Source organism: Bufo gargarizans, chromosome 1 (assembly GCF_014858855.1).
Source record: "Bufo gargarizans isolate SCDJY-AF-19 chromosome 1, ASM1485885v1, whole genome shotgun sequence".
Classification (NCBI taxonomy): Eukaryota; Metazoa; Chordata; class Amphibia; order Anura; family Bufonidae; genus Bufo; species Bufo gargarizans.
This window is the reverse complement of record NC_058080.1, coordinates 501,553,183-501,581,156: the sequence shown is the minus strand read 5'-3', so window position 1 is coordinate 501,581,156 and position 27,974 is coordinate 501,553,183. Positions and strand designations below refer to the sequence as shown.

At 45.1% G+C, this 27,974-nt stretch overlaps 1 protein-coding gene across 2 annotated transcripts in view; it reads right to left on the bottom strand.

Moving 5' to 3' along the window:
* Nucleotides 1–1,685: 1,685 nt before the first annotated feature.
* LOC122924027 (purine nucleoside phosphorylase) overlaps nt 1,686–27,974 on the bottom strand; it is a 65,694-nt gene continuing 39,405 nt past the window's right edge. The window contains exons 1-6 of one of the 2 annotated variants that reach the window (XM_044274946.1): nt 22,230–22,383; nt 5,049–5,218; nt 4,774–4,877; nt 4,299–4,474; nt 3,471–3,661; nt 1,686–3,300 (exon numbers count right to left, since the gene is read on the bottom strand). In XM_044274946.1, coding sequence (XP_044130881.1) covers nt 3,083–3,300; nt 3,471–3,661; nt 4,299–4,474; nt 4,774–4,877; nt 5,049–5,218; nt 22,230–22,294 — 924 coding nt within the window. In that variant the 5' untranslated portion in view covers nt 22,295–22,383 and the 3' untranslated portion in view covers nt 1,686–3,082. Of the gene's footprint in view, nt 3,301–3,470; nt 3,662–4,298; nt 4,475–4,773; nt 4,878–5,048; nt 5,219–22,229; nt 22,384–27,974 lie in introns of those variants that run through there. The other variant, XM_044274954.1, reaches the window with a different exon arrangement.

Sequence of the window (27,974 nt, the reverse complement as noted above, 5' to 3'; positions counted from 1 at the left end):
GACTTAAAAGGATCTGTTGTTAACTTCCTAGAGCCAGATACCTTCAGAGGTCCGTTTTTGCAGTGCAACAGGTACCTACAGATTAGGTAGGTGTTTTTTAGGTTGACTCATCTGTATGTTTTTCTACAGTGGGCACCATGCTTGAGAAAAGTTCAACCAAAACACAGTGCTCTAGAAATACTGTACTTGGTGAATAATAGCCGAATCCTACTTTTGAAGGGCCTGTGGCTTTTCCTTTAGCGATACACGAAAAGTATACAACCTCAAAAAATACAAACAAATCATCTGAGTTTCATAGTTATTTTATTTAAGCTCTCTACAGTAAGATATATACAAAGGACAGAAGTATGTCAGATGTACATGGAATGTCAAGAATCACATTTCCATTACCACACATAAAACTACAGATTGTGAAAGGATTGACTGCTCTATAAATCTGTCTTACAGTATAGATTGTGGGAGTGAATAAATAACTACAGTACTCAGGGTTAAACTGCTTTCCTTCAGAATGTCATTAGCAAAAAGGTTAATATGACCTTTAGCAATTTGTTGAATGGAATGGATGGCCTATTATAGAAATGCCTATTCTTGTCCGCAAAACGGACAATAGGACACGATTTATAGTTTTTGCAGGGCCACGGAACGGAGCAATGGATGCAGGCAGCACACGGAGTGCTGTCTGCATCTTTTGCGGCCCCATTGAAGTGAATGGGTCCGCACCCGGGCCGCAAAAGCATGCGGCTCGGATGCGGAACCAAACCACGGTCGTGTGAATGAGCCCTTAAGGTGTTCTCTGGGAATGATTTGTAACGGCCTCCAGCAACCGGTCCTAGAATGGGAGCATGGCTGGTTCCTACCACTTGCGTAGCTGCCCAGGAGGGTGAGGCCTCACTATGCTCTGGCACTTGCATATACTACATATTGCTGAGTTTTACTGTAAGGCTGCTCAGCTATGATGGCGTATCAGTCAGGATTACATTATCATAATCATCATCATCTATTGTAGAGCTGTGTAGTGGGGCCCTGATCCCTCCTCCTAGGCAGCTCTGCAAGTGATAGCAACAAGCCCTGCTCACATATTAGGATAGGTTGCTGGAGGCCATTTTAAGTAATTCCCAGAAGGACAGGTTCCTGCACTGCAGTTTGATGACTCTTATAGCCAAAACAAAGTGGATACCAGAAATATATATATATCTCTCGGATCAGGTTATCAGATGTCCTGTGACATATTCTCTCTCGGATATATGGAGGCACACATGGTCACTGATAAGGGAAGAAATAAAAGGAAGATCTTTAAAACTTAAGGGAAGCATTCTTGCGATACCGGTATTGCTCCCCAATGGGATACCTACTCATGAAATAGGGTAAATTAACTTGGACTATATAGAACTTGTATACAACTGCTCCACCTATTAGACTTTTGCAGGATTTAAGCCTCAGGCACACGTCCGTGGAACACGGACCGTGAGATACTGGCCTGGATTCCTGCTGAGTGCAGGAGCGCACCGGCATCATTGGTTGCTATGACGCCGTGCCGCTGTACAGTAATACACTCGTATAGCTAATACAAGTGTATTACTGTACAGCAGCAGGCGCACGGCGTCATAGCAACCAATGATGCAGTGTGCTCCTGCACTCAGCAGGAATTCCGGCTGGTATCTCACGGTCCGTGTTCCACGGACGTGTGCATGGGGCTTTATAGTGAACACTTTGTTTAAGAGATATATATATATATATATTACACACTATATTCTTTCATATTTTTTTTTTATTTCTCTATATGGAAAACATTTTTATACATATAAAATTATAGCACAAATGTTCATATAAGATTTATATTTTTTCCAATATTTTCTTGTTAATAAAAATGGTTTATTTATCTGAAATAATCAACTATCCTCTCATCTTTGATCTTTCCTTCACAAAAAAATAAAAATAAAAATAGTCTGGATTGTTAATATAATAAATTAATAGCATCTCTCACATTGTGGTCAATTTATACAACCCTAGATATTTTGAGTGCCTCCCAGATCTAATATCCATTATAAATATATACCTATTAAACTTAAATTTATACCTTCCTTTCTGTTAGGATCCAGTTTATGTTTTGGCAAATTGAAAACTGCATCAATAACTGCTTTGTGTGAATCTGGCCTTAGAGTACAGTTTATTAAGAAGCAGTGTGAGGTGGATGTAAAATACCAAGTTCTATAGTATTTTAAGAACAAAGTCATTACTTTGTCCATATGAAAATTTCATGTAAGGAGCAGATTATATGAACTACTCTGTTCATGAGTAAAAACCATTTTGCACCCATTTAAAAATATAGAATATACCAAAGAATGTACCAGTACTACTAAAGCCCTAATTAGCTCATACAGCTTTGATCCTAAAGTCAAACACTGATGCATGGAGGAGTACAGTACATTTAATATTAGAAACAAATGCAATACGGTACCAGAAGTCTATTGAAGCCCCCCGGTATTCTTTGCATTAATAAAACAGCAAGATCTATTAGATTGGCTTTGCAGTTTTGTCTCATGAAATTCAAGTATTCATTGTTATTTAGAGCTAAACCATTATATATGGTCAAAATTAATAGAAGACTGTAAAAAAAAAAAAAAAAAAAAAAGTTACGTGTGCACAAATGCTTTTACATAATATAAATAAATAGCATTAATAATTATAAAATAGTAACATCACCAAGCTATTCATTTCAATGTAACAAATGATATTCTCATAAAAGGTACAATGAGAGGAGAACTCTAGATAGTCATGCAATGAATGCAGAGATATCTACTAAAAAACATGTGTACGATCTCAGATATCAGTGCTAAAGGGTCTGAGAAGGAGGGAAAGAGGAATGCTTGTCATGTCAAGTCATAAAGCACATTTATAGCTGAGGAATGTGGTCCAGTTCTCTACACAGCAGGTGGGTACAGAACCGTGCTAATGAGCCCCTATGGTTGGAGAAAGTACCCTGCACAGAGAAATAGCTGAGTACTTGGCAGTGGCCACTAGTTCTAAACACAAGGGCCTAGATGAAGAGGCAGCACTTTCTTCAGCCCATCACACACCCTTCCTAGAACACATTATTGTTCGGCTCAATGCGTTGGATCAGGAGAGTCACCAGCTTCTCTAGGAACTTGGCACTATCTTTTCCAGCTTGCAGCACTTCTTCGTGGTTAGCAGTGAGTTCACAGTCGTAGTCCATCACCGCCTTGTTTGTAATGAGAGACATGCCCAAAACTCTTAGACCGCAATGTCTGGCGACAATCACCTCAGGTACAGTACTCATCCCTAGAGAAAGGAAGACCGAATAGGTGAGTTAGGAAAGTGTGTGATAGTGTAATTGCAATAACTGCTGCTATAGGTTTGTATTGTGGTCCAAGAATGAACTTACACATTATATATACTGTATACATTTAATTCTGTATTAGAGTAGATACTCTTGCCACTAGTCTACATACCAACAGCATCAGCTCCAAGGCTATTGAGGAATCTACATTCAGCAATGGTCTCAAAATTGGGTCCTCCAAGGCTACAATACACTCCTTGCTTCATGTTCTCAGAGAATCCCAGCTCTTGCCCAACAGACAAAGCCAGCTTCCTCAGGTCTTTGTCGTAAGCATCAGACATGGGTGGAAACCGAGGGCCAAACCTGTGTAAGAAACCATGAGTGGTTTAGTAAGGAAGCAACAAAAGACTAAAGGGGTCATCTAAAAGTAAAACAATTGGCCTCAGAATTGTTGTTATATTCAATGTACCGAACCCCTACATTCCAATGCCACCAATTCTATCCTCACCGTGGCTGCAGACAAGATGTCATGCCTGTATACTATGTGACTGTGCAGCCAATTGCTGGCATCAGCACAAGATCAGTGACACTAGTGATTGCAGCAGTGATTTGCCTATATATCCCACGATTGCTGCAGCCAGAGGACGGAGCAGTGGCACTGGAATGGAGGGGGATTTTAGGAAGTGTTTATATACAATATTTTTTTTATTTTTATGTTTTATTATTCCAATAGGCTCTCTGCCTTTATTGTTTTGTAATGAACTCAGACAACCGCTGCCCATATGCCCTTTTAGGAAACATGGACATAGTGGAAAGGGGCCATTTAATACTACATTTTCTCTGTAGCTGCTTGGGAATGTGCATCACAACTTTTCCAGGCTAGTCACCACGAATTGTTGGTCCTTTACAAGGGGTTATCATGCGAAGAGAACGTCATTCATTGGCTTAAATATTTACATTGTACATTTAAAAAGGCAATTTTAATAATTAGAAGACTCACCTATCCTCATTAGGACCTGTGAGTGGATTCTGTCCTGCAAATCCTGGCATATTTATGTGATCCTTAATCACCATAATGTCCCCAACTTTATAGTCTTGATTCAGTCCTCCTGCAGCATTCGTCACAATGAGCGTTTCAACCCCAATCAGGCGAAAAACACGGATTGGAAATGTAACCTAGTAAAAAAAAGGGTAAGGAGAGGAGCACTGTTAGAATATACGTAGGATCACTATCCTTGTATGTGCCAAATTGCAGCATACCATCACCTACACGTAATGGGGTCAACCAATATACAATAGTTTATATCCAGTATTCACTCTATAAGGAATTGTGAAGTAACTGAAAATATTTGCATGGAAAATCATATCTGGTAAGAGCAAAGCAACTTTTCATCGTAACGAATAAAGGTTGTATCATGTTTGTACAAAGAGTATTGTGTAAATGGACACCGACGCCATTCACAAGCTGTTCTCACCTTCCAAAGTGGGTAACCCTCATAGAGGTGAAACCGTCCTTGCATACACACACATGGCTTTCCATTCAAATTTCCAAATATAAGACGTCCAGCATGTCCAGGAACTGTAAGTTTTAGAAAGGTGGAACAAATCAATAAAAAAAAATATTAAATTAATTAAAAAAAAAATGCATATGCAGGTGCCACTACAAGTGTTGACAGTTCATAGCAGGGGAACCCCCAAAAATTAATGTGGGATTTCATAAACATTTAACTATAAATGCCATTTGCCATACCTGTACTTTGTGGGAAGTTGGGAATGTCACTGTAGTTAAAGGCAACTTGATTCTTTAAAACTTCACCCAAAGCTCCAAGTCCAGAGCCACATACAATGGCCACTGCAGGGCGATGCTCTGTCTTTGACAAGAGCCAGTCTGCTGTATGCTTGTATTCTTCATAGGTGTACCTGAAAACGCAGAACACAAGACTTCAAGAAAACCGAAATTTACCAAAACAGATGAATGTTCCTAAAAATGTACAAGTATGACCCTCTAAAATTATGGCAGGTTTACACAGCCTGATCTTCAGGAACAAGCATAATTACGAATACCTTTTCCCAATAATTGGCTGTTATCGGGGCAGTACTGGTGGTACTGAAGTCAGGGGCCCTATTAATATTTACTTCGTCATTTTACTAGGAATTTAATTCACTGTATAGGCAGCTTGAAAGCTTAACCACTACACTATAATGATCACATATGCATTTATGTAGATAGGATAAAAGCAGAAACAGTAACAGCATTTGCCTTTGGTAGATTTGGGGAAGAGGGGTCGGTATACAGATTGCCTGTACGAGCCCATGAAACTCCTGATGGCAGCCCTGCATGTAAAGGATTTTGTACTTTCAGCCACAGCGAAGTGCACCTGCACTTTAGGATGTGCTGACTAACTTTATTTATTTTATACAGCGCTACTATATTCTGCAGCGCTTTACAGACATTATCATCCAACTGTCCCCAATGGGGCTCACAATCTAAGGTCCCTATGAGTATGTCTTTTGTTTTTTTACCTCCAAAGCAGGCAGTTATTGGGAACAATTGGTCCCTTCCTGAAAATTGCCTGATCGGTGCATGTAAATACACCTTTAGAGTTCTTGCAATTTCTATTGATAGTGAAAAATGCAGTTCCTTGTGCTTGGGAATTCACTTGAATAAATGTGGCTAGTGTTACCTGTTCCTTCAGGAAACAATAAAAAAAGGTCAAGGCATTTCCGCCAGTCTTCTTGGTATAAAACAAACTTTCAAAGTGATCCAGAAAACTTGATTAACTGTATGTTAGAGGTTTTTCCCGAACTTCTATACTGAAGACCTATCGGCAGGAGTTTGGCACCCCAACCATTTGGCTGCAGTGTTGGAGAAGGCTACTTTCACACTTGCGTTCGGAGCGGATCCGTCTGGGGTCTGCACAGACGGATCCGCTCCTATAATGCAGACGATGGGATCCGTTCAGAACGGATCCGCCTGCATTATATTTCAGGAAAATTTCTAAGTGTGAAAGTTAGTCAGACGGATCCGTCCAGACTTTACATTGAAAGTCAATGGGGGACGGATCAGTTTAAAATTGAGCCATATTGTGTCAACTTCAAACGGATCCGTCCCCATTGACTTACATTGTAAGTCTGGACGGATCAGTTTGCCTCCGCACAGCCAGGCGGACACCCGAACGCTGTAAGCAGCGTTCGGGTGTCCGCCTGCCGAGCGGAGGCCAAACGGTGCCACACTGATGCATTCTGAGCGGATCCGCATCCATCCAGAATGCATTGGGGCAGTACGGTTGCCTCCGGGGCCGCTTGTGAGAGCCTTCAAACGGAACTCACAAGCGGAGCCCCGAACGCAAGTGTGAAAGTAGCCTAATAATTAGAATAAATTATTATCATATTAAAAAGGTGCAGAAACAAAAAAATAAAAATAAATTTTTTATATATATATTAGTTACATCCAGATCAGTATAAAGAATATATGGTATAAGTAGGCCCCATGGACATGTATATTAAATGCAGACATTACAGTCCCCACATGCATTACTTTAGGATAAGCGTTTTTTTTTATAAATCAGTCCTTTGGAATAATGCAAGTAGTATGCCCAACTGGTGGCGTTCTCCGACTGCGGTGCGGCACAGGCCACAGAAGAGAGCTGCCCTTCTTGAATTAATGATGGACAGGAGTGGTTGACCGCCACTGATCTACAGTGTTCCGATAGGGCTGTTGAATTGGAACTCCATTTCTATTGAAGCATACAATGCAACTGTTCATATATTGCAATCCATGCAATAGGTTTTAGAACATGACAGAGCTATATCCATCAACTGCCTTATGATAACAGAGCCCGAATGCGCAAAGAGGAGCCATCTTTCCCCAGTTTCTAATAAACTGAATACTGGATAGAACTTAAAATGGAATTACATGTCCAGAGAGATGACAGCTCCTCTTTACGTGTCTAAGTTAGTAAATACTTGTATTCCTCATGAAATAATTCTGGAGTATCTTTTCTTAGTACTTTTTTTTTTTTTTGAGTAATGGCAGAACAAAGTATAAATAACCCGGCAGAAGGGCTTTGCCAGTTGGGGGGTGTCCGTACACTCCGATGTGGTCCAATCAGTGCTAAACTGTGTAGGGACAACCCTTTTGATAAGGGGAACTGTGACAACTAGCTGTCAATTTATTTGTAAAAATTCAGTGAGAGTAATGACATAACACTTATGAGAATAGATGCTCCAGCATTGTTATTACATAGTTATTAAACAGAGATGTAGGCGGCAGGTATGTCCCCGTGAACTAAAGCCTAGGAATGGTGTTTTCTTGTTTTTACGGTATGTAAGTGGGTTGGACATTTTATAATAGGACCACCTGTATAAATGGGACTATAGGCTTTCCGATTCATTACCCCCTTGGAGTTACATTAGGAGGCATGTGACAGGCCAAAGGCAAGGCTTCTCAAACTATCCTCACAACCGAATGAAACTCAGTTATTCCAAGAATGGAAGTTAATACTCCAGAGAGAACATTACTGAATTCCTTAGAAATATCCTTCCAGTTCAACAGTGAACTATAAAGCTTCCATTTCTTAGGTAGATATGTGTCGGGGATAAGTGGGTGGAAAGCCACATGGCTGCCCCCAGAGGGGTTTACCCAATTATGCAGCAATCCCCCCATCCAGATCTCATGTGTCGGAAAATGTAACGGCCCCATACTGGCTGCCAGTCACAGGCATGAAGGCATTGCTGTCTTTTTTTAACCTACTTGCTGACACTGCAGAGGGAGCATTCTCTGCCCCGGGCACACAGGCTGTTAGGAGGGTGTGGGCTCTCAAGGCAGAGCTTATTTGGCGGAACTAGGAAAGGCTGGGCATTAACATTATGCACCAAAACGCACAATATTGTGTGCACAAGGCCTGAATAGGTTAAAGGAGTTTTAAAAAGTAGCCCTGTCAGACCCGATAGTTCCAGGCTGCATAGGCCGCCTTCACATCTCAGTTTAGGAGATTCGGCGTAAATGCCAGCTGTCAGCCAGACAGACAAAAAAAAAAAAAAAAAAACACACACACACACACACACACACACACACACACACACTTTGCATGCACTGGATTTTGTTTGGCCAAAAACCGGCATTTATGCTGGAAATCAGTTGGAGCACCGCCAGACCTCATTGCCGTTATGGGGGATCCTGCAGTGAAAGTAGAGGATCCAGCAACTGCTGTGGCGGGACAGCAGACAGATCTCCTAATGGAGAGGTGATCGAGGATGCGCTACATACACTGTACATAATGCTGCACATCCTCCACACTTCATAGAGTTGGTGCCTGGCGGAGCCCAACACTGTAGGCCCTGTAGTGGCCGCTAAGGCTCCCACAGTGGTAGTTACGTCCCTAGGTGTTGCAAAGGGAAGAAAATCTTCAATGCCTTTGTATTGGAGTATGAATCAGTTGTGCAAATTCTATATAGCATGCTGAGCATCTGCCATTGCACAAGTTAGGGTTCGGCTACACGGCGACACAAGGTATGTCAATGTTGTTACAAGGTGACACACAAGACTAACACAAGTCTCATAAGACTTGCCTGCATGGTCACCGCCCAATCACAGCTCCGAAATAGCCCAGTGACAGCAAGTTGCACATATTTTAGTGTCGTGCGACATGTAGCCATACCCTGATTCACAAGTAAGAACCAGCCTAGGTACATTCTGTGCCTCAGCCAAAAACAAGTGAATTGGTGAAATTCTGTACAGTAGCACAACAGGACATTCATGAGAACGAACGTCACAGCACCTATGTATAGGACTTTTAAACTTTACTTAGAGCCAGTGTGTACAAGTGTCTATTGGTGCCCTACAAAAGTCATTAACCTACAGGACGTCATCCCATAGACATGCAGACAATGAGAAACCATGCTGAACATTTCTCAGAGGTACTCTGCCTACTGTAGGTCACACGCCATTAGGACACAGTATGCAGGTGGTACTGACCCTGCCGAATATTAAAAGCAATAGTCTATGAAAGATGTGACTCACTGTCGTGTTCAGGGGCTTTTTCCATCTCAGACGACATTTATGGCACATCTACAGGTTTGGCCATAGATGCGAGTCCTGCCTCTAGTACTCACACCTACCTCAGGAAAGAAGTCCCCCGACTCTGAATAGAGAGGTAAGTGTGCCTTCAGAACTCACATAGAAGTAAATAAAAAGAGGCATCCATGTGCAGCCACCGCGACACCCACAGGGGATGTATACAGCATAAATGTCTGAGATGTGAGACAGTGATATGGTGCCACATCCTAAGATATCCCTGGTGCCGTATGTGGCACGTTAAACCACGGATGGGCAGGGATTCAAAGAACCACCAGATTAACAAAGTAAGGCCTTGCACACACACACACACACAACCGTATGCAAACCGCAGATCCGCAACATACAGATACCGTCTATGTGCCATGTCCGTTCCGTTAAAGGGAACCTGTCACCTAGAAAATGCATATTAAACCGCCAGCAGTACCTTATTGCAGTCTGTAGCATGACTATAAAGGAGTCTGTCTTTTCTGTGCAATGTACCAAAGGTCTGAAAAAAGACTTATTCAACGGGCCACGCTATGTAAATGATAGTCTTGAAGTCAAGGAGGCAGCAGCTTTCTCGCCTGAAGTCAAGCGCACCCCTCCCCCTTTACCTCCCCAAAGCGTTTGATAGGATGCCCGATTCCTTCACTGCCGGTTTCTTGAATGTAGTCTCGTGTGTGCCTGAGCATTGACCTCATAGCGGAGTGGAACAGTGCAGGCGCCGGTATTGCAGGGACACAGCGCACACGCAAGACTACATTCATGTGTCCAGTCGTGAAGGAAATCCCATCAATCAAATGCTAAGGGGAGAAAAAGTGGACGGGGTGCGCTCGACTTCAGGCGAGAAGGCCGCTGCCCCTTGACTTTAAGACCATCGTTTACATAGCATGGCCTGTTGAATAAAAGTCGTTTTTCTAGAATTTTGGTGCATTGTACAGAAAAGAAACAGACACCTTTATAGTCATGCTACAGACTGCAATAAGGTACTGCTGGCGGTTTAATATACATTTTCTAGGCGACAGGTTCCCTTTAAGCATAGAACATGTCTTATTCTGGTCCACAAAATGCAATCCACAGACCTACGGAAGTCAACAGGTCCGCAAAAAACAGATGGCACTCAGACAGTATCCATATTTTGTGGATCCGCAATCTGCAAAATACATACAGTTGTGCATTACCACACTTTATCTGTAGGCTAAGAAAAGTCAGCATTCTTATAAGCTTGAGGTAGCCATCCTGAAAATTACATAGTTAATACTGTTGAAAAAAAAAAAAAAAAAAAAACAAACACAACACAAGTCCATCAAGTTTAACCAAGGAATAGGTGGGGACGCGAATCCCAGAAGGAAGTGAGACTCGGATTTCTACACGTTTTCATAAGCATTAATGTCATTTACTTTTAAGAATTAATCTAAACCCTTTTTGAAACTGTCCACTGTTCCTGCTGTGACCACGTCCTGAGGACGTCTATTCCACAGCTTTTTTACAGTTCTTACAGTAAAGAAGCTTTGACGCTGCCGGAGACTGAACTTTTTCTTCTCCAATCGTAGGCAGTGCCCCCCGTTTTTTTAAGCCCATTTTACATGGAACAGTTTTTCACCGTATTTTTGTATGGCCCATTTATATACTTGTATAGGTTAATCATATCCCCCCCTTAGACATCTCTTCTCGAGACTAAATACATTCAATTATTTTCATCTTTCTTCCTAACTAAGACCCTCCATGCCCCTTATCAGTTTAGGCTACTTTCACACTAGCGTTCGGGCGGATCCGTTCTGAACGGATCCGCTCATAATAATGCAGACGGAGGCTCCGTTCAGAACGGATCCGTCTGCATTATATTAGCAAAAAAAAGCTAAGTGTGAAAATAGCCTCGGACGGATCCGTCCAGACTTTCAATGTAAAGTCAATGGGGGACGGATCCGCCTGAAGATTGAGCCACATTGTGGCATCTTCAAACGGATCCGTCCCCATTGACTTACATTGTAAGTCTGGACGGATCCGCACGCCTCCGCACGGCCAGGCGGACACCCGAACGCTGCAAGCAGCGTTCAGCTGTCCGCCTGTCCGTGCGGAGGCGAGCGGAGCGGAGGCTGAACGCCGCCAGACTGATGCAGTCTGAGCGGATCCGCTCCATTCAGACTGCATCAGGGCTGGACGGCTGCGTTCGGGTCCGCTCGTGAGCTCCTTCAAACGGAGCTCACGAGCGGACCAGCGAACGCTAGTGTGAAAGCAGCCTTAGTCGCTCCGCTCTGTACTTTTTCCAGCTGCAGAGCGTCCTTTCTATGGACTGGTGCCCAGAACTGAACTGCATATTCCAGATGAGGCCGCACCAACGCTTTGTAAAGTGGTAGCATTACATCCCTGCCCCGCGAGTCCATGCCTTGTTTAATGCATGACAATATCCTGGTGGCCTTAGAAGCAGCTGATTGACATTGTATGCTGTTATTTAATCTACCATCTACAGGGACACCCAAATCCTTCTCTATAAGCGACTCTCCCAGTGCTACATCTCCTAGGACATATGAAGCACAGAGATTATTACTACCAAGATGCAGAACTTTACATTTGTCCACATGGTCATGAAATCAGTCATGTTTAATACATATGACTTTCCCAGTATGACTAGTCTGGAGAGTAATGACCAAGTACAGGCGCAAGATCATATTTTCCACAAGATGGGAAAACCCGCTTTACTAACAGCAACTATGAAGACACGACTGGAAAGTCCAATGAAGTCTTCATTTATGTGACATGAAAAGATCACCACCTCCCCAACCACATCCAATGGATGTAACATAATGTAGGAGACATGTTCAGTGCAGCATTTAAGTGTATCTAAACCAGGGATGCTCAACCTGCGGCCCTCCAGCTGTTGCAAAACTACAACTCCCAGTATGCCTGGACAGCCTACAAGCTATTAGGGGATGCTGGGAGTTGTAGTTTTGCAACAGCTGGAGGGCCACAGGTCGTGCATCCCTGATCTAATCCTTCTGCACTTTGCAGTCCACTCCCCATACACTGCTGTGTGAAGGAGTACAGATTCCCCTGCCGCTGCACTGTACAGGCTGGGGCTCCTCCTGAATGTACCAGTGCTGCTCTCCTAAAGCCTGGCAAACTGGTGAAATGAATAGCATTTGAGGCTTTAGCAGAGCAGCTTTGCTACAGGCAGAGAAGCAATGTACAGAGCTCAGTGCAGCCGCAGGGGAATCCATTCTCCAGTACGCAGCAGTATACAGGAGTATGGATTGCAAAGTGGGATAGGCACCTGGACTTCAGACGCCTATTTCCCTAGGAAAATAAGTAGAATACAAAAATCATTTAGCATAGATTTTAATAAAGTGTATTTGAAGGCTTAGGGTCATGTCCCCCCACTATGGGTCTGCACTGTCTAAACTGGGGGTGGTTACTCCTAAGGTGATCAAACACATTAGACAGAAGTTGGTTGACAGTTGAACATCTGGTGAGCGTCCATTTCACAGACGAGGCCATTGGCCGTTACAATTGATCAAGCTGGCCATACATGCTTAATAAAACCGGGCGAGGAAAGATCTTGGATCGGATGTAAATCTTAAACATCAGCAACTTCTTTTCAAACGATAATGCTCTGTCATGTAAAATGACCATTCATTGTTAGGCCTCTTTCACACGGGCGAGATTTCCGCACCGAATCCGGACCCATTCATTTCTATGGGGCTGTTCACATGAGCGGCGATTTTCACGCATCACTTATGCGTTGTGTGAAAAAGCGCAGCGTGTTCTATTTTGTGCGTTTTTCACGCAACGCAGGCCCCATAGAAGTGAGTGGGGCTGCTTGAAAATCGCAAGCAAGTGCGGATGCGGTGCGATTTTAACGCACGGTTGCTAGGAGACGATCGGGATGGGGACCCGATCATTATTATTTTCCCTTATAACATGGTTATAAAGGGAAAATAATAGCATTCTGAATACAGAATGCATAGTACAATAGGGCTGGAGGGGTTAAAAAAAAATAATAGAATTTAACTCACCTTAATCCACTTGTTCACGCAGCCGGCTTCTCTTCTGCCTTCATCTGTGAGGAAAGGGACCTGTGGTGACGTCACTGTGCTCATCACATGATCCATCACCATGGTGATGGATCATGTGATGAGCACAGTGACGTCACCACAGGTCCTGAAGAAAGAAGACCGAAGAGAAGCCGGGCTGCGCGAACAAGTGGATTAAGGAGAGTTAAATTTATTTATTTTTTAACCCCTCTAGCCCTATTGTATTATGCATTCTGTTTTAAGAATATTATTTTCCCTTATAACCACGTTATAAGGGAAAATAATACAATCTACAGAACACCTAACCCAAACCCGAACTTCTGTGAAGAAGTTCAGGTTTGGGTACCAAACATGCCGATTTTTATCACGCACGTGAAAAACGCATTACAATGTTTTGCACTCGCGCTGAAAAATCGTGCATGTTCCCGCAACGCGCCCACACCTTTTCCCGCAATGCCCGTGTGAAACCAGCCTTAAGTTTCACGTTACGATCATTTTCGTTGAAATAGTACATTTTGATCAACTTTAGTCTAATGTGAATGAGAACCTTTAGATCAGCTGGCCCTTTATGAAATATATTTTACCTAAGGCTGGGTTCAAGCGAACGCCCATTGTCGTGCGTTCCCGCTGAAGTCTATGGACGGGAATGCGCGACAAGACGCCCCAAAGAAGCTCATGTACTTCTTCGGGCGTCGGGCGTTTTACAGCGCGATCGTACGCGCTGTAAAACGCTCAGGTGAGAACCATTCCCATAGGGAATCATTGGTTCTTGCCTGTTGAGCGTTTTACAGCGCGTAGGAACGCGCTGTAAAACACTCAGGTGTGAACCCAGCGTAAGGCTATGGCCACAGAGCATCAGAAACTGGGACTGTGTCACACGGGATTTCATGTCCTGCTTGAAAATTATAAATAACTGTAATGGAAAATAATCCAGTAATAAAACAGACGTAGGCTTCCGGATGACGAATGGAGGAAACTAAAAAAATAAATAAAATAACCCTGAACCAGCCGCATTACAACACAGCTACGATGAATAATGAATACCTTTCATTCTACCTACAACTAATAGCCAGATAACACACGGGTGCAGCCTTCTTACATAGAAAATTGTATGTCACATGTCGTACAGCCCCCGCTCACGCTTGTATAAGGCCTCAGCGCCGTATTTCAGACCGCATTTGCGGATCCGCAATACACAGGCGCTGTTCTGTGGGCATTCCGCATCACAGATGCGGACCCATTCCCTTTAACGGGTCTGCAAATCCGGAGATTCGGAACAGAAGCACTACTTTCATGGGGTTTCGTCCCGTACTTCCGTTCCGCAAAAAGATAGGACATGTCCTATCTTTTTGCAGAACGGGCGGATCGCGGACCCATTAAAGTGAATGGGTCCACGATCCGCTGCGGCTTCCCCGCGGTCCGTGTTCGTGCATTGCGGCCCGTAATTTGCGGGCCACAGGGCGCACGCATTCGTGTGCAGGAGGCCTAACACATGAACGATACGGATTAGGACCATTTTGCAAGCAAGTTCAGTCAGTTTTATCTGCGATTCGGTTAAGCGGGTGCAATGCGTTTTGATGTGTTTTTAACGCGTGTGATAAAAAGCTGAAGGTTTACCAACAACATCCCTTAGCAACCATCAGTGAAAAAACGCCCTGCATACGCACTTACTTCCGGATGCAATGCGTTTTTCACTGAAGCCCTATTAACTTCTATGGGGCCAGGGCTGCGTGGAGAAAGAAAAAAAATTAAAAAAAACACACAGAATATAGTACATGCTGCGTTTTTCACGCAACGCAGCACTGATGAGTTTTAAAACTCATGTACACAGACCCATTGAAATTAATGGGTCAGGATTAAGTGCGGGTGCTATGCGTTCACGTCACGCATTGCACCAAGACGGAAAGCTCGCTCATGCGAAAGGGGCCTTACAGTCACAAAGTAGGCATTCATGTGTTCATTCCTTAGAGAGCCTCGGGATCTTTCAGAAATCCTGTTCTGGAGTCATTAGCAATGGGAATGTATTTAACCCCTTAGTGACCACACTTTTTTGTTTTAAATCGCATTCCAAGAGCTATAACTTTTGTTTTTTCATCAATGTACTTTTTTGCAGGACAAGTTCTAGTTTTTAATGCACCATTTTGGGTACATGTAATGATTGATTAAAGCCAGCTGTTTAGCCAAAACCCCCTATGTTTACGTCAGTAAAAAGGCGTTTTAGTGGTCACTAAGGTGTTAACCATATATCAGGGTCTCCAGGTTTAGACTTGCATACAAAGTATCCCGGTCTAGATTGTACAAAGCACCCTATTTTTACATCTTATACACCCGGCCATGTCATGGACCCATGTACAGATCTGTACATAGCACCACAGAACTCCATGGGGGAGATTTATCAAGACCGGCGCTTTCTGCGCTGCTGGAGGATGCGCCTAATTTAGGACTAGGCCTGAGCCTCCTGCAGTCCGTACGCCTTAACAGAAACCTTTGGCAGCTCTGAGCCGCTATAGATTTATGGCAGTTTACTGGCACAAATGAACCCAGCAATTTAAGTTTGTCATGGCTGCAGGTTACGCCCCTTTTCTGAAGAGTGGCAAGGACCGTGTAAAAACCGGAATGCGACAATTTTTTAAAACAGTTTGCCACTTTTCATACCCAAGGGAGATGATAAATCTCACCCTATGTACACATACTTGCCACATGCCTTCAATTTCATACTAAGGGCGCATTCAGACAAACTTAGAGTTTAGCGGATCCGCAAAAAAGACGGATTACGACGGCGTGCGTTCCGCACATGGCCGCAACCGTAAAAGAAAATGCCTATTGTTGTCCGCAATCAGACAAGAATAGGACATGCTCTCTTTTCTACAGAGCCGCGTAACAGAACCACGGATGCGGACAGCACTTAGTGTGCTGCCCGCGTCCTTTACAGCCCCATAGAAATGAATGGGTCCGCAAAATTGTGGAACGGATGCGGATTCATTCTTACGGCTGTCTGAATGAGCCCTTAGACAGACGTAGGTTCTAAATTGCAACACTATAGATACTTTTGGGCAGAAAAATCAAAATTGGAAATGGTGGTGTACGCCATATTCGCCATGTGGGCGGGGTTCATTGCCTGACAGATTTACTATAATTTACACAAGAACCTGGTGGAAATTGTAGATCAAACCTACACCAGCGGATAGCGGGTGTCAGTTTCCATAATCCACACTATCATGGAGGTGATCAATATGTAAATGGGGGGGGGGGGGGGGGGGGATATATAGAAATTACTCCTCAAGTGAAAAAAGCATACAAAACCAGTACCTTGATGACACTGCATGGAAAGGACATGATACTATTTGGTCAACACAGGTAGCTCACTACGCTCACTGCGCCGTCCGCTTTATGAATGAAGCAGGCAGCGCAGGCGCAGTGAGCTACGCTACGAGCGCCCGGCCTCCTGACTGCCAAGAAGTTAGTTGTAAGTAGTACAGCTCTAGATTTAAGATGATTGAAATTCTTTAAACAATAGCCACAAGTTAGATATGATTACCGTATACTACAGAGAGCGGGGCCCGGTGTAGTAGAATACAGTGACTGCACCGGGCCCCGCTGCCATTACAGAAACAGATGCCGGCCCCCATTCACCACACAGGGACACTTATGGGGGATCTGTGGATGACACATAAGATGCCCCCATAACAGTGCCATCCACAGATGTCCCCATAACAGTGCCATCCACAGATGCCCCCATAACAGTAGTTCAAAACCCACCAAAAGCACACCTTTTGGTTCAATTTTTTTTTCTCTTATTTTCCTCCTCAAAAACCCAGGTGCGTCTTATAGGGACGAAAAATACGGTAGTTCCCAGCACAGGAAAGTGCCCATGATGGTGAATAGCCCCCCCCCCCCCCCCCCCATTGTGAGCGATTCACAGATGAGAAATAATGAAACTGCTCTCTGCTCCTTACGACTTAATTCGGAATTTATACTGACATAATAAAACTGTCCTGTAGAGGAAATGAGTCATAACAAAGCATTGGGAGTGCCAAGTATAGCCGCGTTACCGGAAGAGCGGCGGGACAGCTCTGCTGAAGAGCGCCACATATCTGGTAGTGACACACCAGTGCCGCAGAGTTTATGAACCTGGCATCCTCATGACCATGGTGGCATACAGCTTTTTGTGACAGTTTTTTTAGAGCCAAGACCAGAAGTGGATGCAGCAGAAGTCCTTCCTTTCTATTTCTCATTCCCTTCCAACCAACTGGCCGTGGCTCTAAAAACAACATAAAAAAAACTAAAAGCTGTGTGTGACACCACGCTTAGGATATCTGCACATAGGTGCGCATTTACAAACCATTTCCACCTGGATTCCTTCACTTTGCTGGTACTGTATTAGGGTACTTTCACACTAGCGTTCGGGTGTCCGCTTGTGAGTTCCGTTTGAAGGCTCTCACAAGCGGCCCCGAACGAATCCGTCCAGCCCTAATGCATTCTGAGTGGATGCGGATCCGCTCAGAATGCATCAGTATGGCTCCGTCTGTCCTCCGCTCCGCTCAGCAGGCGGACACCTGAACGCTGCTTGCAGCGTTCAGGTGTCCGTCTGGCTGTGCGGAGGCAAACGGATCCGTCTAGACTTACAATGGAAGTCAATGGGGACGGATCCGTTTGAATTTGACACTATATGGCTCAATTTTCAAACGGATCCGTCCCCCATTGACTTTCAATGTAAAGTCAAAACGGATCCGTTTGCATTACCATGAAGAAAAAAATAAATAAAATATATATATATATATTTTTTTTTTTGTTCATGGTAATGCAAACGGATCCGTTCTGAACGGATCTAAGCGTTTGCATTATAGGTGCGGATCCGTCTGTGCAGATACCAGACGGATCCGCTCCAAACGCAAGTGTGAAAGTAGCCTTAGGCTACTTTCACACTAGCGTTCGTCGGTCCGCTCGTGAGCTCCGTTTGAAGGGGCTCACGAGCGGACCCGAACGCTTTCGTCCAGCCCTGATGCAGTCTGAATGGATGCGGATCCGCTCAGACTGCATCAGTCTGGCGGCGTTCAGCCTCCGCTCCGCTCGCCTCCGCACGGACAGGCGGACAGCTGAACGCTGCTTGCAGCGTTCGGGTGTCCGCCTGGCCGTGCGGAGGCGTGCGGATCCGTCCAGACTTACAATGTAAGTCAATGGGGACGGATCCGTTTGAAGATGCCACAATATGGCTCAATCTTCAAGCGGATCCGTCCCCCATTGACTTTACATTGAAAGTCTGGACGGATCCGTACGAGGCTATTTTCACACTTAGCTTTTATATGCTAATATAATGCAGACGGATCCGTTCTGAACGGAGCCTCCGTCTGCATTATTATGATCGGATCTGTTCAGAACGGATCCGATCGAACGCTAGTGTGAAAGTAGCCTTACTCTGCAGTTGTTCCTCACAAAAATCTGTGCGCAAAAAACATGCGTAATCTGCAACGACTTTAGATAGCCTTAAGGTGCTTTCAGACTTAGTTTTTTTAGTTGCGAAGATGTTGGCTGAAGGTCTATGGGAAATATGGAACACATTTTTTTTGGGGGGGGGGAGAGTTGAAGTTTTTCTACATTAAAGGGAACCTGTCACCAGGATTTTGTTGAGAAGTTTGATACATATGCAAATTAACCCGAGATGATTCCTGTCCCTGACCAATCAAATCTTTTTTTTACACAATAAAAGCACACAGAGCTATGGGGACTGGGTATTGCGGATGTGCTAGCGGCCATCTAGCAACCCATGTCCTCAGCTCTATACACAAAATCCCGGTGACAGGTTCCCTTTAAAGGGAACCTGTCACCAAAAAAACGGATACTAAACTGTTAATAGTACCTTATAGTGCTGCATAGTAGTTTCCTAATGCACTCTTTGATTGTTTAGCCGCATCTAGCCTCCTGGAGAAATCGTTGTGTTATTCAGCCGCTGCCCCGTGCTTCAAGTCAGGTTTGAAGTCAAGGGGGCAGTCGCCTAGGCGTCTTGAATGCTGCTCTCCTCGCCTCCCGCCACCTTTATTGACACGCCGGATCTCAGTGCCGGGACCGCGCTCCCAGCCCGCATGCGCAGTAAAGGGCTGCTATAGCGCGATCCCGGCTCGTACACTCAGCGGGCTTCAGTTTCTACTGCGCATGCGCCCGCCTTACATACTAGCGCAGTAGAAACTGAAGCCGGCTGAGTGTACGAGCCGGGATCGCGCTACAGCAGCCCTTTACTGCGCATGCGGGCTGGGAGCGCGGTCCCGGCACTGTGATCCGGCGTGTCAATAAAGGCGGCGGGAGGCGGGGAGAGCAGCATTCAAGACGCCTAGGCGACTGCCCCCTTGACTTCAAACCTGACTTGAAGCACGGGGCAGCGGCTGAATAACACAACGATTTCTCCAGGAGGCTAAATGCGGCTAAACAATCAAAGAGTGCATTAGGAAACTACTCTGCAGCACTATAAGGTACTGTTAACAGTTTAGTATCCGTTTTTTTGGTGACAGGTTCCCTTTAAGTGGCTTTTTTTTTTTCTTTCTTGCTTCTTTTCATGCAAAAAAGGCATCTCCCAAGAAAGAACCATCTGACTGGTGCCTCCCAGAGTCAACAAAACAAACAAAAAAAAATAAAAAAATTATCGGACTTTCCAATTTGACAAGGGAAAATGCAGCTTTTTTGGCCCTTTTTTTTTTTTTACCAACACTTTATCTCTAGAGGAAAAAAACACCATGAAGAAAATGCTAGTGGTAAGACCCACTGGCCCAGATATACTAATCCTATAGATGGAGTAATCTAAGACAGGATGTCAAGACCTGCGCCAGATTTATCCCAGGGGCTCAGGCTGGGTGATGAATCTGCTGTAGGCACTTCTCTCCGACTCTATACCAACTATTGGTTGGCTTACTTTGACACAGATTTTTAAGCCAGAATTGTTCTGAAATATTAGAGCAAAATGGTGCATTTTAGGCTACTTTTACATTAGCGGTTTCAATCCCGCTATTGAGATCCGTCATAGGCTCTCAATAGCGTAGTAGAAAATTGCAGCCCGCAGTATTTTTCTTTGCCGTTAGGTTACGTTTTAATCTTATATCATCATATGATCATCATGATCCAGTGCAATTACAGGGTATAAAAGACAGTCACGTACAAATCAATGTGGCGACTGGACGTTTCGGCCTGTCAGGGCCTTCTTCAGCAGTCTATAATCTGTAGCTGGCTTCCTGTAGTGGGTGGTGCTGGATACCGTACATGACTGCCTTTTATACCCTGTAATTGCACTGGATCATGATGATCATATGATGATATACGATTAAAACATAACCTAACGGCAAAGAAAAATACTGTGTGTTGCAATTTTCTACTACTTGATTACGGCTAGCAGGCACCAGCAATAACGGTGTGCGGTACTGCAAATTTAACAGCCTTCAATAGCGGAAGAAAACGCTTCAGTTTTGTCCCCATTCATTGTCAATGAGGACAAAACAGAATGCACCAAAATGCGTTCTGTTTGGTTGCGTCCCATCATGGACAGAAAAACGCTGCAAGCAGCATTTTTCTGTGCGCCATGTGGTGCGGAGCAAAATGGATCAGTCCTAACACACAATGTAAGTCAACGGGGACGGATCGGTTTTCTCCGACAATAGAAAACTGATCCGTCCCCCATTGACTTTCAATGGTGTTCATGACGGATCTGTCATGGCTATAGAAGACATAATACAACCGGATCCATTGGTGACGGATGCATGCGGTTGTATTATTGTAACGAAAGCGTTTCTTCAGATCCATGACGGATCCTCAGAAAACGCTAGTGTGAAAGTAGCCTAAGGCCAGTGACCCTCCACCCCTTTGTCAAGCATGTTGGGAATAAAGTGTAGAAACCCTAGATCAGTGGTGGTGAATCTATGGCATGGGTGCCTCAGAGCCACAAACCACAGGCAGCGGCCGTGTACACCCCGGTCCCACCGATATGTCCTATCTTTTGTGGCGTGGAGGCATAGACCTGGAAGGACATGGAAACACAAGGAAGCCCCTCCGTGCGATTCCGGGTTCATCCCTCTATGCTGCAAAAGATAGGACATGGGGGTTGCACACGGCCGGTGCTCGGATCTTGCGGTCCGCCACACATTTGTGTGACTGTAGAAATGACAGCCCACTACCCGCATCCTACTCCCGCAGTTGTAAGATGACAACCCCAATCATCCTCAGAGCCGCAGGCTGTCATATTATGATGGGAGTTGTGGTTTTGAAACAGCTAGATAGCCACAGGTTAGGGAACACCTTTACATAGAGCCAAGGAGTCATCTGGGGACCACACTATGGCCACGTGACTACTCATCTCACTTGAGCCCAGTCTGATGCCAACTCTCTGCGCACCACTATGTCTTCTAAAGGATTACAAGTTCTCCGGACTGTCACTGCTGGCACCCTTGTGTCCCAAATTAATAGGACCTACTGTCTTTAGGGATGTGGCGATCTCCAGGACCACCATCAGCACCTAGAACTAAGGGGGTCCCCTGCTTCTATCTAATAGGACCTACTGTCTTTAGGGATGTGGCGATCTCTAGGACCACCATCAGCACCTAGAACTAAGGGGGTCCCCACTCCCCTGCTTCTATCTAATAGGACCTACTGTCTTTAGGGATGTGGCGATCTCCAGGACCACCATCAGCACCTAGAACTAAGGGGGTCCCCTGCTTCTATCTAATAGGACCTACTGTCTTTAGGGATGTGGCGATCTCCAGGACCACCATCAGTACCTAGAACTAAGGGGGTCCCCTGCTTAGTAACTGCAGGCCAGCCTCACAGGGGTTTACTTAGGCGATCAGCATGGAGCAGCCGCACTCACCCTGTCCGCGCCTTCTCCTTCCTTCTCATCTCCTGCTTCTGAGTCTCCGCTGCTGGGGGAGCCATGATGTGTAATGACTGTATAACTGCCACCTGTTTTATATAAAGCACGTAAATAAACGCTTCTAGCAGCTTCTGCCCCGCCCCTTCTAGGACGTCAGCACACCATCTCACGGCTCTGATTGGTTGCTAGGGCCGTGCCCATCACACTCCTCTGTACAGTGACCGCTGCCTTTCCCATTAGGGGATTGTATACTGGGTTTTCTCAATGACACATCCACCTTCGTCAGAAGGGAGGGGGGCGGGGGGAGGGGCTCCGGATGTGGAAGTGGCTGACTGGAAATGTTTCGTGACTTTCCCGCCTTGTGACAGCTGATCTTGAGGAGCCGCGGGCGTGCAGCCTGACACGTGACTCTAATTAACCCTTACCACCACATAAACCTAAAGTGAGACTCCCATACAACCATGGCCCAGAGAGGAGCTGGGACCTCTGAGTGGTCAGTGGCTGCTGGAATCTGCTTAAACCAATAATTGGGGGTCATTTATCAATATTTTGACTCCTGGTTTTGGCATAAAAATGTTGCACGACCCCCTATTTTGATTCTGGCAGAGGGGATCAGTTCCAGGAATCTATCATCTCAGCGAAGCCAGGCATTCCTGTCATTGATACTGCACACACATGATATCATCTACCAGAAGTGTACGCACATCTCATAGGGCCCCACAGTAAACCTTAGTATGGGCCCCTAGGGCCCACTCAGTTTCCCAGTACAGGTCAGTCACTCCCAATCGATGCAAGGTGCAAAGCACAATACTTCAGACTTCTGACATCTTGTTTCATTAGGCAGAAGAATTTTTTTATTAAAAAGTCACCCTTGGCCTCACTCGCTTAAAAGGATTTAGCGAGATTTTACTACTGATGACCTCTGGATAGGTCATCAGTATCTGATCGGTGGGGGTCCGACACCCAGGACATTGTATAGCAGCTGTGCTTGGGATCACACTCAGCCCCATTCACTTCGGAGGGACTGAGCTGAGCCTAGGCCACGTGACCGATGAACACGTCACTGGCCTAGGGAAAGCTGTGAGAAGGCCACGGGGCTACTGCAAGCGTCACTGTCTTCAAACAGCTGATTGACGGAGGTCCCGGGTGTAGGGTTGTTTCGATACCAAAATTTTTATTCGGTTTCAATACCATAAAAAAGTACTGCGATACTCTATACCACGCGAAAAAAATAAAACACCCAAAAAAGCAGCGTGCATTCCGCATTTTATGGAACGTCCGGCCCATAATAGAACAGTCCGATCCTATTTTTTGGGGGTACAAGGTGACAAAAAAAAATAAATTGTGAGTTTTATTTTTTTCTGTTACGGCACTCACCACATAATTTTTTTTTTTAAATGTCCTAATAGTTTGGACTTTTCAGACATGGCAATATGTGAGGTTTATTTATTTATTGTTTATAGATTTTATATGTAAAATTGGGAAAGGGGTGTTTTATACCTAATATATATATTTTTTCTTTTTATTTAATAACTAGCACTTGATGTAATAAATGCCCAGTTTGGTCATTATGCACCATGCTACTACATCACAAATGGCTGGTAGGATGCTACCGTCACCGCACTTCATAAGGAACTGGCTGAAGACAGTCTCACGTCTCTGCAGAATGGACAGATCTGTATGGGGTCAGACCCCCTGTCAATCTGATATTGCTGGCCTATCCTGAGTAGGGTTGCACCGGTTATCGAAGTATCAATACCCAATCAATACTTTTAGACCAGGATCGATACGATACCGGGTCTTACTATTTAACGATACTAGGCTGTGCAGCCTAGTATTAGTCAGGGATCATGGCACGCGGCGCTCTCAGCGCGTGCCATGTTCTCTTCACTAGCACAGTGGAGAAGGAGGCAGTCCCTCCCCACTGTGACGCGGCTGCCGCTGCCACCAGTGGGGCGATAGCAGGGAGGAGGAGAGGGACCGTGGCCACTGTGCCATCAATGAATATAAAACACATTAATTCGAGCATAGGCGGCGGTATCACATAACCGGCACCTGGCCTCAACAACAGGGCACAGCGATCCGCTGAACCGCGGCAATTAACCCCTTGGGTGCCGCACCTGAGGGGTTAATTGCCGCGGATCGCTTGCCCTGTTATTGAGACCGGGTGCTGGGTATGTGATATCGTCACCGACACCCGCTGCCTCCTATACTTGCCTCATTTACATATATATAACATAGTTTTTTTGCCTAAATAAAAGCACTCAGAGCTATGGGGAATGTATATTGCGGATTTGCTAGCAGCGCCTGTCCGCAGCTCTATTGGCAAAATCCAGGTGACAGAATCCCTTTAAAAAATAGGACTGTTCTATTATGGGCCGGACGTTCCATAAAATATGGGATGCACATGGCTTTTTTGGTGTTTTATTTTTCCCGAATGGTATCGAGTATCGCAATACTTTTTTATGGTATCGAAATTGAATCAAAATTTTGGTATCGTGACAACCCTAATCCTGAGGCTAGGCCATCAATATCCAAATACTGGAAACCCATGGGTGGCAGTATATTTGTCACTTTCTCTAATCAACACTCTGGTCCTTATTCAGATATGAACTCATTTTACAAACTATATATTATACAAACATTTAGTACCTGTGGAGTATGTTACGCTATAGAAGGCTATACAGTTATGATGAGTATAGCAGGAAAGATACTAGATGGCCGATATGTGCCATGTAGGCTGCTATTTCCAGGGCAGTGTGGCTATTCCGGCAGCCCACCCCGGACTTTCCACACCACTGACAAAGGGTCCAGGTGCAGTTCCCAGAGGTAGTTAAAAAGGGAAAGGCTGCCTGGGCGCAGGGGGAAGAAACACTCTAAGGCCCCTTTCACACGGGGCGAGATTTCCGCGCGGGTGCAATGCGTGAGGTGAACGCATTGCACCCGCACTGAATCCGGACCCATTCATTTCTATGGGGCTGTGCATATGAGCGGTGATTTTCACGCATCACTTGTGCGTTGCGTGAAAATCGCAGCATGCTCCTCTTTGTGCGTTTTTCACGTAACGCAGGCCCCATAGAAATGAATGGGGTTGCGTGAAAATGGTTAGGTGTTGTATAGATTGTATTATTTCCCCTTATAACATGGTTATAAGGGAAAATAATTGCATTCTGAATACAGAATGCATAGAACAATAGGGCTGGAGGGGTTAAAAAAAAATAATAATAATAAGTTAAACAATTGCCTAGTAATTAGATTTTTGTTAGATTTTATTATCACATGGGGTTTATATAAATTACTTTTTAGAATTAGTGACTTTTAACTCACCTTAATCCACTTGTTCGCGCAGCCGGCATCTCTTCTGTCTTCTTTTGTGAAGAATAGGACCTTTGATGACGTCACTACGTTCATCACATGGTCCGTCACATGATCCATCACCATAGTGATGGATCATGTGATGAGCGTAGTGATGTCATCAAAGGTCCTATTGCTCAGAGAACAAGACAGAAGAGATGCCGGCTGCGCGAACAAGTGGATTAAGGTGAGTTAAATATATATTTTTTTTTTAACCCCTCCAGCCCTATTGTACTATGCATTCTGTATTCAGAATGCTATTATTTTCCCTTATAACCATGTTATAAGGGGAAATAATACAATCTACACAACACCGATCCCAAGCCCGAACTTCTGTAAAGAAGTCTGGGTACCAAACATGCCGATTTTTCTCACTCGCGTGCAAAACGCATTATAATGTTTTGCACTCGCGTGGAAAAATCGCACATTTTCCCGCGACGCACCCGCATCTTATCCGGACCAAAAACATGATGCCCGTGTGAAAGAGGCCTAAGGGTTACTGTTACGGACTCCCTGGTACACCGACTGGGCCCCTCCATCAGTGATATGGCTTCCCAAATGGAACGTATTCCAAACGCTGTTACCATTACCTCAAGAAGGAGGTAGCAGTCATTTTGAGGTAAGCAGAATGACAAGAGCCTTTATTAATACAAAGCATTTGAGTTTTATAGAAAGAAACACACCCCGTCCCGGTCTAGACAGAACCGGTATCAACCACTTTGTAGGAGTCTGATTTGTCCCAATACACATTTCGAGTTAGGCTACTTTCCCACTTGCGGCACTGTGATCCGGCGGGCTGTTCCATTGTCGGAACTGTCCCCCGATCTGCATGTGACTGAAAGCATTTGTGAGACAGATCCGGGTGCGGATCTGTCTCACAAATGCATTGCAAGAACAGATCAGTCTCTCCACTGATCCATCTTGTGTCTTTTTTCACATTTTTACCGGATCCGGTATTCCGGCAAGTCTTCAGGTTTTTTTTCGCCGGAGATAAAACCGTAGCATGCTACGGTTTTATCTTTTGCCTGATCAGTCAAAATGACTGAACTGAAGACATCCTGATGCATCCTGAACGGATTAGGGCTCTTTCACATCTGCGTTCTTGTCTTCCGGCATAGAGTTCCGTCGTCGGGGCTCTATGCCGGAAGAATCCTGATCAGTTTTATCCTAATGCTTTCTGAATAGAGAGAAATCCGTTCAGGATGCATCAGCATGTCTTCAGTTCCGGAACGGATTTTTGCTCCGGCCAAAAATCCTGAACACTTGCCGCAAGGCCGGATCCGGAATGAATGCCCATTGAAAGGCATTGATCCGGATCCGGCCTTAAGCTAAACGTCGTTTCGGCGCATTGCCAGATCCGACGTTTAGCTTTTTCTCAATGGTTACCATGGCTGCCGGGACGCTAAAGTCCTGGCAGCCATGGTAAAGTGTAGTGGGGAGCGGGGGAGCAGCATACTTACCATCCGTGCGGCTCCCGGGGCGCTCCAGAGTGACGTCAGGGCGCCCCAAGCGCATGGATCACGTGATCGCATGGCACGTCATCCATGCGCATGGGGCGCTCTGACGTCACTCTGGAGCGCCCCGGGAGCCGAGCGGACGGTAAGTATACTGCTCCCCCACTCCCCGCTCCTACTATGGCAACCAGGACTTTAATAGCGTCCTGGCTGCCATAGTAACACTGAAAGCATTTTGAAGACGGATCCGTCTTCAAATGCTTTCAGTACACTTGCGTTTTTCCGGATCCGGCGTGTAATTCCGGCAAGTGGAGTACACGCCGGATCCGGACAACGCAAGTGTGAAAGAGGCCTAACTCTCTATTCAGAATGCATGGGGATAAAACTGATCAGTTCTTCTCTGGTATAGAGCCCCTGTGACGGAACTCTATGCTGGAAAAGAATAACTCTAGTGTGAAAGTAGCCTTAACAGGGCAAACATCATTGCACAGAGTCTAACAATGGGCTGATTAGTTTAACACTGGGTTCACACCTGAGCGTTTTACAGCGCGTTCCTACGCGCTGTAAAACGCTCAACAAGGAGAAACCAATCATTCCCTATGGGAATGGTTCACACCTGGGCGTTTTACAGAGCGTACGATCGCGCTGTAAAACGCCCTACGCTCAAAAAAGTACATGAGCTTCTTTGGGGCGTTTTGTCGCGCGTTCCCGTACATAGACATTCGGGAACGTGCGACAATGGGCGTTCGCTTGTCTCTGTATGCGCGATTGTAAACGCCGGTACAATCGCGCATACAGAGCGCTCCTTTCGGAACGCTCAGGTGTGAACCCAGCCTAACAGATAGGTATGGATGGGGGATGGGAGGATAAACAAAGAGACATACACACAGTGCGTTCGCCCGCACCCACAATAAACCACATTCCCCAGCATTAG